Source organism: Panthera leo, chromosome A1, assembly GCF_018350215.1.
Source record: "Panthera leo isolate Ple1 chromosome A1, P.leo_Ple1_pat1.1, whole genome shotgun sequence".
NCBI classification, from domain to species: domain Eukaryota; kingdom Metazoa; phylum Chordata; class Mammalia; order Carnivora; family Felidae; genus Panthera; species Panthera leo.
In genome coordinates this window covers 180,673,522-180,692,861 of record NC_056679.1, presented here as the reverse complement: position 1 = coordinate 180,692,861, position 19,340 = coordinate 180,673,522, and the positions used below count along the sequence as shown (strand labels likewise).

General features: G+C 39.8%; 1 protein-coding gene across 3 annotated transcripts in view; it reads left to right on the top strand.

Moving 5' to 3' along the window:
* The window catches only part of TENM2 (teneurin transmembrane protein 2), a 938,525-nt gene that overhangs the window by 651,994 nt on the left and 267,191 nt on the right, over positions 1 to 19,340 (top strand). For all 3 annotated transcript variants that reach the window (XM_042947342.1, XM_042947337.1, XM_042947345.1), the window contains one exon: positions 17,508 to 17,746. In XM_042947342.1, coding sequence (XP_042803276.1) covers positions 17,508 to 17,746 — 239 coding nt within the window. The remainder of the gene's footprint in view (positions 1 to 17,507; positions 17,747 to 19,340) is intronic.

Sequence of the window (19,340 nt, the reverse complement as noted above, 5' to 3'; positions counted from 1 at the left end):
AAGTATACCCCATCAAAAGGGCTCTCGAGGAAGAGGTAAGAGAATAAGGCCAGAAAAGCAAGAGTTTGCAAGCATTCTGGATCAACTGGGGACAATTCAGAGGACAATGCTAGAGATGTCTTATGGCCCATGTCCGGGACACCTTCTAGACACAGTGAAGCACCTTATGGTTTATTCTATATGGGATGGGGAGTCTTCAAAGGTGTGTTATGGTCACAGTTGCAGTGAGAAGTAGGAAGGAAAAAAAATCAGCTGGTATACCAGAAAGAAAAGAAATAAAAGTTTATAGCACTTACCCAAAGCATCCCATGTTGAAGAAAGGAAAGGAGAAGGGAAGGAAGGAAAGCGAGTGGGACAAGAAGAAAAGATCTATCCTTCAAGCAGGCAATTTATGGGATTCATTGATAGATAAAAGCCAACATTTATTGATAGTCTCCTTAGTGTCATCTATGTGCTGAGCGCATTTAATACACACAATATCCCTATGAAATATTTCAGTTGTTTTCAACATTTTCCATACAAAGAAACCCAGATTCCTCAAATCATTTTCCCAAGGCTGCCCAGGTTACAGATGAGGCAACCAGGCTCTGAACCCCCTTGCTGCCAATAGTTTGCTGGTTTACCACTGCCATGTTCAGCCTCCTGGAACAGGCAGGCTATTCCAGCCTGACCCTGACCTAGACCTTCCTCTTCCTTCTTGGCCTCTACCCTCTCCATACACTGCTCTTCCCCTCCTTCCACTGCCCTCACAGAAATGCAGACCGTACTTTGCTTTTCATCTAGCCACTTAAATTTTGTCAAGCAAAACCTAAGAGCCAGAAAGGATCCCAGTTCAAGTCCAAGCCTCTGAGATGTCTGCAAAGACAGCCTTTCCTGACCAGACTCTCCTTTAGTTTTGTTTAATTCTGCCGCTTGCAAAGAAAATGCCTGGAGGCGGGCACCTGGCTTTTAGTCTAACATGCCACCTCCCTGTCAGGCAGCTTTCAATTTACCATGCCTCAGCATGTCCAACCGCATCTTCGTCAAGACTTCCAAGATGGCAGTGACAAGCTTTTCGGGTACTTAAGGCAAACATGCATGACAGTTTTCCTTGACACTTGCATTTTTAAAAAGCCTTGCCTGGGGCCCTAGGAAACCCAGCATTTAGGAAACCAGGAGCCTTCCAAGGAAGCCACACTTTCAGAACCTGCTTCCCTGGGACTTGTTTTGTGACAGGGACACTGCAGGATCTGCTTGAGAGTATATTAAGCACCATGGCAATATTTACGTGTTGATGCTAAATAATGGTTGCCTTTTTTAATGGCATTTTTTGATGACTGAAATGTATGGATCTGTTCAATGCATTGTCAGTGGGTATGTGGCTGGCCTACAAACACACTTAAATGGCACACTTCTGCAAAGCATTAATTTCTAAGTGTCCAACAGATATATGTAGGCAGGCAGACATGTCACAGGGGTTGCTATAAAGCTTAATTAATATCCCTAAAGAGCTCTTATATCATTTCAAGAAGAGTGCTAAATAAGAAGAAAACATTGTACCTATGGATATTACACATATAAAGAAATGTGGGTGAATAAACTGATAGGTCTTTGTATATTTGTTCATGTCTCGAAGGGTCTGTGTAAATTCAAATGGGAAAATAAATTGTATTAGAGATAACTATCTTTTATTTGAGCGTTTAAAAAAAAAAAAAGCAATAGAGCCCCAAACTTAAATGCTAGAAATCTCTACACACTATTGATGTGGAAGCAAATCTATAATACAAAAATGAAGAGTAGTTTTCTTTCTTTCTTTGTTTTCCTTCTCCTCTGCCCATCCCTACATCTTAGGATTGCTTTAATGACTTAAGAATTATTTTTACCTGTGCAAAAATTGAATAAATCAGTTTTGTTTTTCTTTCTAGGCCTTGAAGAAATCACATAAAATACTTTATCTGCCCGTTTTAATTTTTCTATCATAATAAAACTTCCTTCTTTCTCTGCCTTTCTCCCTCCCTCCATTCCTTCCCTCCATTCTCTCCTTCCTTCCATCCCTCCTTCTTCACTCTTTCCACCAAGTGACTAGGTCCTGAGAACCTACAAAAATCTAGGAAATAGCCATTATTGAGGTTTTTGTTTGTTTTCTTTTAATTTCTTTCTGGGCCTTAGTGTACTCATCCAGAAATAAAGGGAAATGAATTAGAATTTCATTTCTCAAAGGTGTACCCCATGGAATACCTTTTTAAGACTGGGAAAGTAGGTGGATATAAAACTTAAGTGATAAAATAAGCAGAATGATAAATATTATATTGTAGAGTACTGAGATATTTAAAATATTAAAGGCTTGTGAAGATCCTGTAGTAATCTCTTAAATTTTCTTCACTCCACTATTTCCCAAATATCATGAAATGCTTTCTTTACCTAAAGCTAGTAATATATGAATACACTGGGTGATCCGAAGAAGATACTTTGAGATCTTATATTTCAGACCCTCTGATCTCACAACAGAAGTAGGAAACCTAGAATTTCTTCAAACTCTTTCTAGAGAAGGACTTTCTGAATTTGTCTTCTAGGATAAGATGTGATTTCTCTCTCAGAGCCAAAACTTAAGAAATCCACCCATGTTCAGATTCACTCATCATGTTCTACAATATTTGGGCCTGTGAGTAAATACTGTTTATAATACAGTGCTCGGATTATGTGCTAACAATAAAAACTTTTTTATAAAAATGTCATGGATAGATCACTTTGCTAGAATATAAACCCTAGTACTTTTCTACTAAAACCTCTTTCCTAAAATGAGAGTCTGTTCACTTGGCATGTTAAAACATTTTGTAAGATATAAAGTATTATTACTGTTTTTGTGGCTACTGCCACATGGCTCTTTGGTGATGCTTTTTGTTCTTGTTATTTGAAAGTTTTCAAAAAAAAATTTATAACATGGGTAAGATGAAAGGAGACTAGCAACATGTTCAGGGCCAACTAGAATTTGACCTTGCTGAGGAATTCAAGATTGATCATTTTCTACATTTAGAAAACAGCTAAATGTTCCCCATAAAGTTTAACATAGAATTACCATAAAACTGAGAAATTTTCCTATGTATTTCACCCCAAAATTGAAAATAGGTGCTCAAATATTTGTACACAAATGTACGAAGCAGCACTATTCACCATAACCAAAAGACCAAAACAACATAATGCCCCTCCATGTATAAATGGATAAACAACATGTGGTGTGTGTATGGTTGTATATGCAATATATATACATGCACACACAATGGAATAGTATTCAGCCTTTAAAAAGAATGAAATGCTGGGAACAAACTGAGGGTTGATGGGGGGTGGGATGGATGAAAGGGTGGGTGATGGGTATTGAGGAGGGCATCTTTTGGGATGAGCACTGGGTGTTGTATGGAAACCAATTTGACAATAAATTTCATATTAAAAAAAAAGAATGAAATGCTAATAAATGCTATAGTGGAGATGAACTTGAAATATGCTAAGCGAGAGAAGCCAAGCACAAAAAGTCATGTATAGTATGATTCCATATATATGAAATACCCATAATCCATAGAGACAGAAATCAGATTAGTGGTTACCAGAAGCTAGGAGTAGGAGAACAGGGATTTAGGAATTACTGCTTGATGGGTACAGGGTTTGCTTTTGGGGTAATGAAAATGTTTTGGAACAAAATAGGGAGGGTGGTTGTACAATATTTTGAATGCATTGAATGCCATTGAATAGTATGCATTAAAATGATTAATTTTGTTATGCAAATTTCACCTCACTAGGAAAAATTTTTCATTAATTAATTAATTGATTGATTTAAGGAAAACAGCTAGAGAATCAATGTATTCCCCTTAGTATGAAAAGTCTACTCAAGGGAGAAGCAACAAGATAGGCTTGGAAAATCCATCTCTTGCTCCCATCTTTTCCAAGAAAAATGCTAAGAAAAAATGCCAGTTTCCAAAACATGCTTTAGAATGGTTAACTTGGAAGGCAGTACACAAAATACCAGTACATGTGATTTGATTAATACTGTTAAATGGATCCAAGGATGCAATATATTAGCATCTGGAAGATTTTAAACATGATTCCCATTCAGCATCTTGGTAAATGCAACTCATCAGACTTTCCTGAAATTGTTGAAGCACCAAAGATAAGGAAATAAAGGTGTATCAGATGAGACTCCTTTGTTACAGAGGTGGCAGGGGAGGGAGGGTAGAGAAAGATAAATGGGTTCTTATCTGGGTGGAGGAGGGTGTACACAAGATTTTTCAGAGATGAAAACTGTTCTCATCATATTCTTTTAAAAGTGATTTGGAAGAGAAAATGCACCATGAAATCTTTATGTTTGCAGAGATACCAAACCTATGAAGATAAACTGCTCTGTAGGTGGGCAGAGAAGTGACAGATAAGGAGCAAGTACATTTACCAAAAAAAAAAAATTCTTCCAGGGTTGTAGGAAGATTATCTCTGAGTTCCTGGTTACAAACCATAAACTGGCCCTGAGATTATTGTAAACTAATGCCTAAACATAGATGTCCATTGGGTTGCTGAGGAAAGAGAGGAGGGGAAGGGCTGAAGAATGCACAGCATCCCTAAGTAGAATCCTAAAAATTAATCAAAAGTGCATTATCACTATTTCAAAAACTGTTTTGAGTTCTCAATGGAAATAGTCAATAGTCAATAGCTAACATACCTCAAGAATGACAAAAAGGTTGAGGAAAATTCCAACCTAAAAGATCAAGAAAATGGGAAGGCTGTCATAAAATGTGCTAAAAGCTTCCTCAGAATAGAAAGATGCAGGTTTCTCAAAGGATTTAAAAAAGAAAAAAAAAAAAACATATGTAGGCATAATGAGAACATGGTCCTGTTTACCAAAATCTTGAAACTCAGGGTGACAGGGCATTCCTTGAAGAGGACACCACAGGATACATAAATAGATGTGTGGACCTGAGAACATATAGAAAAGTTTTCAAGATCTAGATTGGCTCATTTATCCATTCATTTACTAAAAATTGTTCAAACACCAAACATTTGCTGGACATGCTTCCAGAGGGTGGGGATACAGCAGTGGGGAGAACTAAATCTGGGCCCTCAAAGAAAGTGCATGCTGTTGGGTGAAGCAGGTAATAAGCAAGATGATAGCTACTCAAAGCATAAATGTGGAGCAGATGATATGGCAGGGCTTTATATGAATACCATCACTCTATGTCCCTCAAAAATCAGTCATTGGAGGTGAAAAGTCCCCAGGCTGCTGCCCTGGCCAAGGTAGGGTATAAAGTAAAAAGCTGATCAAAAAAGTCTTTCTGAGAAATGAGTTTTGAAGAGAGACTGCTTTGAGTCTCCTGAGGAGAAGTCATGCAGAGATCTGAGTTAAGAACTTTCTAGAGGGAAACACAATGTAGAATACCCTGAGATGCAGAGGAGCTTGGCATCTTTGAAGGACAGGGAAAAGTATGGTGGAAGTCTCAAGAATATAACCGGTGGAGGACAGGAAGAGATGAGGTACACCATAATGAGGTGCTATATAGACCTGCATAAGGAGCTGGGTTACTTTTAAGTATAAAGGAGATGGATAGTTTTAAGCAGGAGAGTAGTATGATTTGATCTGTGTTTATAGACAATGGCTGGCTCCTGCATAGAGCATGGATGTAAATGGCCAACGTGGAAATAGGGAGACCTATTTGAGGCTGCTGTATGCAGTAAGCCAGGCACAAGGTTTAAGTGGTAACAAGAGGATGGATATCTGTATGTATTATTCCAGGCTGAGAGAAATGAACTGATGATGAATGGGGGTTATAGGAAGGACAGGAACCATGGTGAAGCCTAGTTAAGTAAATGGCATGGCACCCAGCCAGATGTCACACACCAGGACTGACAGTTGTCCTTGTTGCTGGCAATGTTGGTGGCCCACACATCTCAGTCAGCTTCTTCTCTGAGACTGGACTTCAGGTGGGGACTGGTCCCTAGGTTTAACAAGGCCCAGCTATCTCAGATTACATTGGAACAGCTCTGTAGAGCCATCCCATGACCCAAGACCAACAGCTCTAGAGCACCCCATGAGATTGACCAAGGAATCCTTAAAACATCACAGTTTAGCTTCTCTCTATGCCCAGACTGCTTTCTTCAATCCCTCACACATGGTGTGCCCAAGAGCCCTTTCTAATAAAACTTCCTGCATGTACATTTCTTTCTCAGAGTCTGCTTTCTGGGGATGGCATCTGCTCAACTGATAGGTGATTACTTCTTTGACCAACAGGGGTGAGACCTGAAAGAGAAGGACACTTTGGAGTGAAAATCCATGAAAATCCAATTCTGGCCATGTTAAATTTGAGATTTCTGACTATATCCAAATGTACAATGATAGTAATAATGAGGATGGCTAGAATATTCTGGACAAAAACCAAAACCCTCGAGGCAGAGCACAAAGAAGGCCACCAACCCTTTTTATCACAGAAGACAACTGAATTCCCAATGAGTCTTTTCTGCCTTCTTTTATAAATGGAATGCTTCTAAAGATCTGTCACCCTTTGCTCGAAGAGAAGACGTAGTTTAAAACCCTTTGTATGTGCATTAATATCCAGATTCCATGCCCTCAAAACCTTGCATAGTGTAGTTCTCCCCTTGCCTACCTCTCCTGCCACTCACCCTGTGGAGCACTGGGTTCCAGCCACATGTTCTTCTCTTTTTCAAAAAGTAGAACTTTCCCAATGTAGGACTTTTGTACACGCTGTTTCCTCTGCTAGGGATGCCCTTTCATCACTCCTTGAATGATTAACTCCTTCTTATTCTTAGACCTCTCCTTTTTTATCATGTCCTCAGAGAGGAGTCAGAGAGGAGTGACCATTCTACAGGAGTCCCACATTTCCTCTTAGTCGCTTTTCCTTCACGGCACTTCTCGGTTTGTAATTACTTCATGTACTTGTTGGTTTACCTGGACTTGAGTTTTGTTTATTCCATCTGTCTTTCCGATTAGTAATTCCATAGGAGGATGAGGATTTATTCACCATTTTATCCAAAGCATCTGGTACCACATGATACATATTCCATGTTCAGTAAATATTAGTTGACTCATGACTTCCTATTTAATTTTTTTAAATTTTTTTTAATGTTTATTCATTTTTTAAGAGAGAGTGTGAGTGGGGGAGAGGCAGAGAGAGAGGGAGACACAGAATCTAAAGCAGGCTCCAGGCTCTGAGATGTCAGCACAGAGCCTGACGTGCAGCTTGAACTCATGAACAGAGATCATGACCTGAGCCGAAGTCTCACGCTGAACCAACTGAGCCACCCAATCGCCCTGTACCTTCCTATTTTAGATTTTGAATTCTTTAGAAGGAAAAGAGGGAATATGGAATATCTATGTGTTAGAAACCTCCTGTGGGTCAGCCTCTGTGCTCACAGATTGTATTCATTATCTCTTTCAACCCTTCCCATAGTTCTGTAGTGCAGATATTGTTATTTACCCAGTTTTTAGAGGAAGCATCTGAGGCTCAGGGAGAATAATTGGCTTTCCCAACCTAATGCAGTTCCTGGTAGAGTTGAGATTTGAGTTCGGATATGCCTGACTCCAAAGCCTATGCATTTCCACTGTTCCACAATTGCTGTGTTCCTTCAGCAGATATCTGTGAGCTCCTACTATAAACAGAGAAAGATACCAGGAAGCGAAAGGTATAGGATCTGCCTTTGGGAAGCTTGTAATATGACTGGAGAGACAAGACAAACACACAGGACAAATGTAGTAGCATGAAGCAGAATATGATAAAGGAACATGCCCTAAGGTTTCTTCCAGCTCGAAAATTCTTTGACTCTCTGAATGGTACAGGCAATAAACTCGATGGGAGAAATCATTCTGCTCGTTGATTGTATCTGATGGCGGACATTCTTTCTTCATCTACCTCTGGCTGCCTGTGAACACAAATGCAAGTCTATTTGAAATGGCTGTCTCTATACTCCCATATTATAGTGTATGGTGAATTCAAGGTCAAGTTTGAAGTCAGAGTCAGAAGTCTTTGTTTTTTTCCTCTACTGTATCAAGACTTTTACCAATTAACTTGAAAAAAGTCAACAAGTTAACAACTCCAGGGGAAAAAAAAAAAAGACTCCTCATTTCATCCCAAAGACTCTGAAATGGATTTGCTCACAAAACACCAGGTTTCTTTAGTGACCTCCAGAGACCTTGCCTGTCACACTGAGCAGTATATCATTTCATGGGGGAAAAAAGAGAAGTTTTACCATGAAAAATGCTATGTTATATCACAGTGTGACACTATTTAAATATCAAGAGTCGAAGCTTCTATTTAAAAAACGGAAGGCAATAAATTGAGTTGCTAATTATTCCAGCTGTGAGTATTTTTGGTATGACTGCAAATTTTGAAGAGGGCAAAATAGAGGATTTTCCTGTTGTTCATGGCATATGCAAATGTAGTGATGGTCCCCTATGATCTAAAAGGTTCAGGGATCAGAAACCTTGAAAGCCTATTTTTCATTGAATCAAAATTGGTTTGAGTCTAAGCTTAGGGAATCGTGAAATGAAATGGGCTTTTAATTATACTAATTGGGTTACTGGCTTCTTTTTTAAACTTAGGAAGTAGCAATTTTTTAAAAACATTTTTAAAGTTTTATGTTAAAAGCAACAGTTCATTTCTCAGCTCAAGCATAAATTCCCAACTGGAAGGAGAGAACAAGCATATTAGTAATATCTTCAGTGCCTTCCCTTCCTAATAAAATTGTTTCGGGGAGTGGGATGCCTGCAATGTCCCAGTCACAGTGCTAATTAGAATGGCTCATGCATTCAACAAATATTTTAAATAAGCTAGGGCACTGTGCTAGGTCAAGGAGATCTAGTAAAGACCAAGATATACATGATTCCTGCCTTCCAGTGATTAGTAGCTACATTTATTGACCATTCACTGGACATCAAGCTCGATTTTAAGCATCTCACATGAACAAAATTACCCAATCCCCTAAACAAGCTCATAAAGGTACTAACATCCCCTCACTTTACAGGTGAGGCCACCTAGAGAGGATAAGTAACTTACCCAGTGTCACACAGTGATAAGAATAGGAGCCAGGGGACACCTGGGTGGCTCAGTTAAGCATCCAAATCTTGATTTTGGCTCAGGTCATGATCTCACAGTCATGAGATCAAGCCCAGCATTGGGCTCTGCCAGACAGTACAGAGCCTGCTTGGGATTCATTCTCTCTCTCTCTCTCTCTCTCTCTCTCTCTCTCTCTCTCTCTCTCTGCCCCTTACCTGCTTGTCCTCTCTCTCTCTGTCTCTCTCTCTCTCTCTCAAAAAAAAAAAAAAAAAAAAGCCAGGATCTAAATCCTGGCTGTCCAAGTTCAGAATATGCACACTTAATACTGCCTCCTTGATATGATCCTATTCATGTCAAAAGTAATAAGAAAAAGGAATGTTTAAATGTAGGGAAAGCATCTGACATACAATGTTTACCAGTCTGTCTCACATGGTTATAAAATTTTTCTATTTTTTAATTTATGTATTTGATTTTTCATAATGTGCACATTTTATATTTGCAAACAGGAAAATAAAGACAGAACACTTAAAAATAACTTAGTTTTGCTATTCAAGAAGTGGTTGAACAGTACAGTATCCAATATCATCTTTCTCATCTCTCTTGCTTTTTCCATCCCATCGTGTATGCTTCTCTCTCTCCCTCTCTCTGTCTCTGTCTCTCAATACCCCATGTCTCTCTCAGGAGTCCACCCATTGAGTTTCCCCTCTACCACCATCATTCCTTCTTGTAGTGGAGAGTATAATAATGATGAGAGAAAGTGTGGTGGTTATTTAACCTCTCTCCAGCTAAATGTTTTATTATAACTCCTGAAAACCTAATTACAGTAACTTTACATGCTACAGTACCCTTTATGGGCTGCCTCTTTATTAAACTTACTCCTTTAGAGACAATAAACCTGATGCTTCAAAGGGCAGAGCCAGGACCAGTAAAATGTGATGAAATCTCCCATTTTCCAGTGCACACCTGATCTCCCTCACTGATCACCCCATCCCCACTCCAGGTGCATCTCTGCTTCTATCCTTTCTCTGGCTTTTTATCAAATTTCAGCAACTGCATGTATGATATTAAAAATCTTTTAGGGATTAATGGGCTGTGTATCAATATTTTCATCCACTACTCTGAATACCTGTGAGTTTATTTACTGGGGAGGTCAATTTTCTCGGTAGAACAACAGTCAACACCTGGTTTCTCTGATAACTAGATCTGCTTTTTTGCACACGGCACTATGTTGAGGCCATTCAATAGTTTTGCTTGATTTCAAGGAGAATGTTTCCTGCAGCTGACTTCATGAACAAGAGAGAACTCATCTGTACTGTTAGCCATTAGTTGTGGTGGTTAGCGGAATGGTGCACTGTGAGGAAATAGTGGGAAACAGATTGAGAGACAGGAGAACAGAGAGGGGTGGGGGTAGGGACAAAAACTTGACCTTTGGAGTTAAGGCAGTGCAATTATCTGTGTAGTACATTTCTGTTTCAAAGCCTTGCTGGGATTTCCCCCTGGGAATAAAGCCAAACCAATCGAAAATAGGGAGACTGCCTCTGAGGATCCCACTGATTGCAACCTGAAAAATGGTACTTGGTGTTGAGGGATTTTCTATGTTTGTTTGTTTCCTTCTTTAGCAGGGTTTGAGGTTAATGAGTGAGTTTACTTGTGATTGACTCAGAGAAAAAGGAAAAGAAATCTTCTGTTGGAGTCTCAAGTAGTTTAACCAGCTACTACTTCTCAACGCTTCTCTAGATGAGTCAAGCCCCTTCTGTATCATAAGAATAAAATAAAAATTCACAGCATTTTGACTTGATGGGCTCCTTTTTGCATGGATGCTATGCATGAGTTTCTTGTTTGTTAGACTTCTTTTTAAATTTTTCCATGGTCGTTTAATCAGAGAAAACGTATGCCCTTAATTTTCTAAGCCAATTTGAAGCAAAATCCTGGTTTGCCAAGATGCTGCCATGTAAAATGCATGGGAGAATAGCTGTTAGGTATGCTTGCTTTCTCTGTCTCTTTCAGTTGTTTTTTTTTTAATGGTTTTGTTTTCACATGAGGAAAAGTGACATTTATCAAAAGATAGTTTCAGGTGAAGTGATGATCACTCTATTCTTAAGAACTCACTGGAGTCTAGTGTACAGAGATAAGGACACAGAGCCACAATCCTTCCTTAGCATTACTATTCAATTCCATGGGCATTCTGAGCCCCTAACCTGTGGCAGGAAGGATGCTGGGTGCTACGACTTGAAGCCCTGATAACCACATGGCTAGGAAAGGAAGAAGTGTGTAAGCTCTTCGTTTATTTTTTGTAACACATCAAGGACCGGTTTTCTCTATCCCTTTGAGTGTTAGCAAACTCCAAGGACAGCACTTTGGGGGCCCCTCATTTGCCTTTCCTTTCTGAGGCACAAGTGGCCAATTCTGCGAGCAATTGAGTTGTGCTTGAAAAATGTCAAGTGCATTTGGAAACTACACATTTTTGCTGATGCCTGGAGTCCTGAGCTGAGCTACTTCCATGACCGACCGCTGGGAAGAAGTTCAGTTGGGGCATCACAAATGATTCATCGGAGCATACTGAGCAGGCCCCTGAGGGGGAAAAGCTGTCTTAATAGCCAGTTCAGGGAAAAATCAGGAGAAGTCCCCTAAGCCTTCTTGGTCCTCCCAGTGACCATCTGGCCAGACCATTACCTTGTGGGTCTTGCTTCATTTTATTTATCTTTTTTTTCCTGAAGCATGTGACAGCAATCCTTGGTGAATCAAAGCTTTCATTTTTTCAACTTGGTGATTATGAAAATTTTCAAACAGACAGAAAAGTTGGGAGAATAGTACGACATAAGAATAACCATATGGTTTCAACAATTGCTGTCATTTTACCACATTTGCCTCATCTATCTGTAAAGAGAGAGACACAGAGATTTTTTGCTGAATCATTTGAAAGTAAGTTGTAGACTTCCTGACACTTTACCCCTAAAGATGTCAGCATTCAAAATTCACATTTAAAAAAGATACATCTACTAACCATCTAGTATGTTCTCTAGATGTATCACATTTAAAAAGATATAGCTACTAGCCATCAGACACATTTGAAAGGTGCACAATGGGTAGAGGGGAGTTTCTTGAACTTTAAGATACATTAGAATCACATAGAGAGCTATTTAACTGATACCTCTCAGACTCTAGCCCTAGGTCTGGATGGAGCCTCGAAAGTTGTACTTTTTTTTTTTTAATTTTTTTTTCAACGTTTTTTATTTATTTTTGGGACAGAGAGAGACAGAGCATGAACGGGGGAGGGGCAGAGAGAGAGGGAGACACAGGATCGGAAACAGGCTCCAGGCTCCGAGCCATCAGCCCAGAGCCTGACGCGGGGCTCGAACTCACGGACCGCGAGATCGTTACCTGGCTGAAGTCGGAGGCTTAACCGACTGCGCCACCCAGGCGCCCCGAAAGTTGTACTTTTCTAACACAGCACTCAAGTGATCACAAAGGAGGTATTTATGGGACACAATCTGAAGATCATGTCTTTAGAATCTCTTTTTTTTATTTGTTTCCTGAATTTAACCTTCTAAAGATTTGGAGTGTAGCTGTGTTGTGGAGAAACAGGAGCCTACATATCTTTGGTACTTTGGTTTAATCATTTTAAGCACCAGAAACTAGGAAAAAAGCAGGGCGGGGGGGGATGCAATAACAAAATGAGTTTCATTTAGCTGTGATCATCACAGACACCATGATATCAAAGAGAGCTCTATTCTGCTAGGATTAATGCAGTGCTGAAAAGTATATGGTGTTTTTGTCTTTGTTTTCCTATGGTGAAATGGCCTTGTATGTATAAACATAAACATCTGCCTATATGCATATATGCAAACTTGTAAGTCTGGAAAACAGAAGTCAGCATGGCAGAAAGAATCCTAATTTTAAAATTGAAAATGTTCACAGTGCTGTCCTGTTAACATTCATTGTTTTGGCCTTGGAAAGGTTGTAGGTCATTCATTTAACAAAGATTTGTTGAGTACTCACTATGTGCCAGGCTCTATTCTAAATGTTAAGATACGGTGGTAAACAAATTTTACAAAATATCTGTTTACTTTAAACTTCATATTTCAGATGTAATGGTGGAGATAGATAATAAATAAGATACAAACACATACATAATTGAGAAAAAGAAAGCAGTTATAATAGGATGGAGAATGACAGAGAAGGAAGGTGGGGGAGTGGGGGCTGAGAAGATCTCCCTGGGCAAGTGACATGGGAGCAGAGTGGTGAATGATGTGGAGAAACAAGCTGTGCAGGTTATTTCCAGGCAGAGGGGACAGCAGGTGCAAAGGCCCTTAGGTGAAAATGTGTTAGATGTGATATGAGGTGGAATATCAAGTGTACCTGATGGAGTGGGAGAGAGGGGCTAAAGTGGCAGAAGATACAACTGGAAAGGCCACTGGAAGGCAGATCATGGCAGAAGGTAGGCCATGGCAAGGACTTCTGATTTCATTTTTAGTATTATTGGAAGCCTTGATTGATTGATTGGGGGGAGGGGGTGGGAGAATAGTGACATGTGACACAATCTGACTTCCTCTTTAGAAAGAAGTGTGGAAGATAGACTGTGTTGTCAAGGAGACAATTTTAGGATCTCAGGAAGGAATCCCATACAAAGAAAATAATAATCCTATCCCTCTATTATTTCTTACAGATGAGTACATTAAAAATAACATTAAAGCAATTTAAACTTCTTAATCTTCTTCTTGTGATTTCTCTCATGTTGCCAAAACATTGTTTCCCATTTACTGATTTTGTCCACAAACATGACTGATACTCAGGTGCCAGGCACTGGGATAAACTATATATATATATAGATAGATAAACTATAACTATATATATAGTTATATATATTATATATATAGTTACATATATATTATATATAGTTATATTAGTTATATATATATAGTTATATATATAACTATATATATAAAACTATATATAAAACTATATATAAAACTATATATAGCTATGTATATACTATATATATATAACTATATATATAACTATATATAAACATATATATAATATAATATATAGTTTATATATATATTTATAGTTTATATATATATTTATAGTTTATATATATAAATATATATATAAATATATATATCTATATATAAAATATATATAAATATATATATATATAATATAATATATATAGTTTATATATATAAATATATATATATAGTGTATGTAATCTCCAAATAGATGATAGATACTTGAGTGCAAAAAGTGATAGAGGATGGGGTGGGGGTGCTTTTGGAATATGCTTCCAAAATAGGTGTTTGGAAGGTGAGTAGGAGTTGGCTGGGGTATGATGGGTGAGGAAGCAGAGGAACAGCCATTCCTGAAAGTCTTGCGCATCATTCACAAAGGCATGGCAACATGAACAGGCTGGTTAAGGAAGGAGGTGTCTTTTGGCATGACTGAAGCATAGATTTTGGGAACTGGAAGCACAGGGATAGAGACAAGGGTAAAAGTTGGGTAGTTGTTGCAAAGAGTGTGGTCCCATATTCAGATTTGGATTTCTTCTTATAGGCTTTGGAGGATCATCAGGGATTTATAAGCCAGAGCACAATGACATTTGTGGTTTGGGGAAAAAGCTAGCAGGAGGATTGAAGGGGAAGGTTGGTGGGAGAAGTTTTCAGAAGTAAACTTGATAGGATTCTTTCACCCATTGTATGGGAGAAGGTGAGGGGAAGGGAGGAGGTGAAAAATGGCTACAGTCTCTCAGGAACCTGGGAATAACAGGATTGCAGGAGGAATCTGAATGGGGAGGAGAAGGTAAAGAGTCCGTGCTTGGCTGTAACTTGTTCAGTACAGCTGTGGGATGTAGAGATAGAGAGATGCCCAGTGTACAAGTGGAATACGAATCTGGACCTCAGGAAAGAAGCTTGTTGGAAATGGAGACCCAGAGACTTGAGTCATATTGGTGATGCCTGAAGCCATGGAAATGGGTAAGATCTCTGTAGGGCTGAGAACTGGTGTTCCCATATTTCTAAATATTTATCAATAACAGCTTGAGATATCTTTATATTCCTTGGTTTTAGTTTGATTTCCAGTTTTCACTACCCACTCTTGGAAAGTTGTTCAAGAAGTACATTTGAGCTAGTTCTAAATCAAATTCCAGCATTTTCCCATCCCCCTGGTTTTCTGGTGGGCATATGTTCTAGCTTAATTGCAAGGCAGTGGACTATTATTTAGTGATTTGGAGAACTCTTCAGGTGTTTGTTCGACATTTGTCAGGCTTTAAATTAAAATCCATGTTTCAGGCTCCTTATGTTGCTCTGACAATTAATAATAAAAGCTACTCATCATGCATTGAGCACTTACTATGTGACACACCCTTGGTTAAGTGCTTTTCCTACGTGATCTTGTGTAACCCTTACAACAGTCTACTCTGTGACATGAGGTACCTCTGCTGCTCTTACCCCATGTTACAAGTGAGGAGATGGAGGCTTTTAAGAGCAGCATTAGGTACCTTGTGTGAGCTTACTTCTCCAATAATGGCACTGCTGAGATTCCAGTCCAGGCGAACATTGCTGCCAAACACTGCTTCTAAACACTGCCCACTTGCCACCTCTGGAGCATTAAAAGAGTGCTATTGGATAAGGAATACAAAAGTTTATTTATGGAATCCAACCTCTTGCCTTTACTCAGATCATCAAACATACTTATAGTACAAATAAAGTTTAAATATCAGTGGTTTGCTTTAATGTTGGTTATATTAAATAATTCACTAATCAGACACTCATTTTCTGACATCATTGTCAATCATACAGTCTTGTGTGATCTTTGTCAAAGATTAAAATACTTTCACGGATTTATCTGGAAGCATCCAAGACACAAATATTTGTAATAACTCTGATCTTGCCTCAGAATCCTACCAGGGTAGCTTGCTAAGCCCCATATGCAGGGGGTAGTGTGGTGTAGTAGGTCCAACTGGAGCATTGAGAGCCAGGCAGACTGGAGTTTTAGCCCCGATGACCCTGCTTGCTAACTTCCAGCTTCAGTGTTCTCATTTGTAAAATTATGGTAATAATATAGGGTTGATGTGAGGTTGCATGCAAATAAAACATTTACCATTGTAATTGACACATAGTATGTGGTCACCTACTGAAGACTTGAAAGGAAATACCTGCATAACGTTTTGGAATCTTAGGATCTTAAGTTTACAAAAAAATGAGGAAACTCCATTCATTCATTCATTCATTCATTCAAACCCCTTGCATGTGGAGCTTTGAGTTGGTTACTGGAAACATAAAAATGAACAAGGTATAAAAGAAGACACAGTCCCAGCTTCCAGCTGCTCAGACTCTAGACACTACTTAATCCATGCTTTAAAGTTCACTATAGATTTCCTGGAAGACAGTCATCATTTTAAATAAGGTGCGGCAAGTCACATTTGAAGTCTTATAAATGGCACACACAAGAGAGAAGAATCTGCCAGAGAATTTATGGTCCTTGAAGTGTCCTTGGAGTGACAGTCTCCTGACCCTGAAGAAGGGTTATATTAGGTGTCAACAGTAGACCCCATTACCCTCTTGTCACACCATAGTCCTAGAGACCAAGGGCACCTTGTTTAATTGCCAGGCAAAGATGTTTCCAAAGGAAAAACTTCACATGACCTAGAGAGGCAGTCTCAGAACAGGAAGCAAGATGGAGGAGTGCAAACAGCCCAGGAAGAAGGCTCAAGATAGGTAGTTTAGAGTAACACTGAAGAGTACACACTTGAGCATGAGGCAGCGCTCAGGGTTCACATCCTTGGACAGTTGCTTGAATTCTTCCAGCCTGATTTCTCATATCTTAAATATTTTAATATTTAGTTTCTAAGTTGTTGTGACAGTATTATTTCAAGTGTCTTTGAATCTTTATTTATTTTCAGAGAGAGCACACATGTGTGTGCTTGAGCATGGGACAGAGGGCAGGAAGAGAGAGAGAGAGAGAGAAAGGATCCCAGGCAGGCTCCATGATACCAGCCCAGAGCCTGATGAGGGGCTTGATCCCATGAACCATGAGATCCTGAGCCAAAATCGAGAGTCAGATGCTTAAACTTAATCAACCTTAACCCAACAAACCAGGCACCCCTCAAGTGCCTTTAAATAGCAGGTTCTAGTACCTGATACTGTTTAGTATCATCATCATCATCATCATCATCATCATCATCACTGTCATCATCATCATCTCCAAGTTACAAATGGTAACTCACTTTCCATATTTGCTTTGAATACTTTTCAGGATTGTTGTGGAAGGTAAAATCTAGATGCATATGAAATGCATAACTGATGTGACTCTATGGAATTAATTTATATCACTATCAGATGTAATCTTTGCCCCTTTTTCCATGACAAAGTAGAGCAATTAACTAGGACTGTATAGAACTAGATAAAGCAGAGTGAAAGAAAAAGCAGGTCTATGTTCTCCAGGAGCCACCCATGTCCATGCTAACTCTTTCCTTTTTCTTGCCAGGCACTTTCTCTTTAAAACCTCCTCGGGAAGCACACCCCTGTTTAGCAGCTCTTCTCCGGGATACCCTTTGACCTCAGGAACCGTTTACACGCCACCACCCCGCCTGCTGCCCCGGAATACCTTCTCCAGGAAGGCCTTCAAGCTGAAGAAGCCCTCCAAATACTGCAGCTGGAAATGTGCCGCCCTGTCCGCCATCGCTGCAGCCCTCCTTTTGGCGATTCTGCTGGCATATTTCATAGGTAAGTCAAGGCAGCCTGCTCCATGACCCTGGCCATGAGGAGGTGGGGCAGAGATTGTGGGCTTATGAATGGAGAAGCCCTCTGTTGTCTGTACAGTTTGCTTTTTGGCTCCTGAAAGACATAAAAATGAATGAGGGATGGGAGTGCTTTTTCTCTCCTGAAATGCATTTAAATCTGATGAGTTTCTTTCTCAAGACTCTAATTAACATTTATCAGATGAATTAAGCATGCCTGCTGTATTCTTTCTTGGACATGAGCTGAAAATTGTTGTTCCTGTAAACCCATCCCTCTTTCCTGAAGTAGTCTTCTAGTGTCTTCCATCACTGGATTTTAACCTAGGTCTGTGCTCTAAAATTCATGCAACATGGGTTAATTTCAGCCAAAAACTGAATAGAATAATAGTAACCAGCATGTCTGGGAACATCTTGATTCAAAGGAAAGTTAAATTGCTAGCTTATTTTCAGAGGTGTGGAACAGAAACAGGATTGAGAGGTCAGAGTATCCAACCAGGTCTTTGTGTGGAATCAAGTCACCTAGGCACAGTGGATGTTGCCCACATCCTTTCCTTTGCTTGTGTCCTTTTAGTCTCAACCTGAATTGCACCACATTCATGAGTGAGGTTCATCTCACATGCCAACCTTGCTTCTGGGAACTCAGGATATAACTTAGGGTAGCAGGTTGGTGAAGTTGCAGTGGTATTTTTCTTCCTATGCCAGGCGTATTGGTTTGCATCCATGGGGTGTAGCCCTGTAACTGCAGGAAGCAGCAGGTGCCAAGAGCTGAGGGGCAGAGTGCCATGTGCATATGAGCACCCTGGTCTGGACACAAAGCTTGCTCACAGCTCCTGGCCTCAGCAAAGAGCCCTGGTGCTGCTGCTCTGTCAACTGAGCTTGCCAATGCAGATCTCCTGGCCCAGGCAGAGGCCCCGTGATGTTTGATAAAGTTTATTTGAAACACTTGATGGCTCTGGCTTAGCTTCAGGGCAGCCATGACAGGCCTCCCCAATTTGGGGCTCTGCCATGTTGCAAAACAAACCTATAAAACACCAGCAGAAAGAGGCTGACTCCAAAATTCTTCTCAACACTTAGGCTGAAACTCCTCTCATTTAAGAGAGGGGGGTAAAAAAGCAACCCTGATTATTCTGACTTTGTCCCTTGTCCTTCAGCAGTGAACACTTCCTTCATCATCAGGCAGCCAGCTTGGTGCCTGCCAGAGAAGGAATTGGTCCAGGACTTCCCAGACTATTCTACCCAAGCTTACCTGATGGTAAAGGAGGTTGACTACACAGCCCCAGTGATCTGGGGCTCTGCCCAAGGCCATTACAAGCCAAAAATTGATGTGAAGTTTTCACTCTCTCCCATAATATTGCTATGCTCACCTTAATGTAGAAATATAAGTTTTTACATTATTTTCCTGTTGTGTCTCCTTGGAATGACCTCCAAAACTGAGAAAATTGACACTCTGGGGAAAGGCACCATGTTTATCTGGAACTTTGCAGAATCCTCGATGCTGTAAACCCCAGCTCCACATGGGGACTGAGGTCTGACACCCATATACTCCTAATTTAAAGTCATGCCTGCTTCTCACTTGCTCT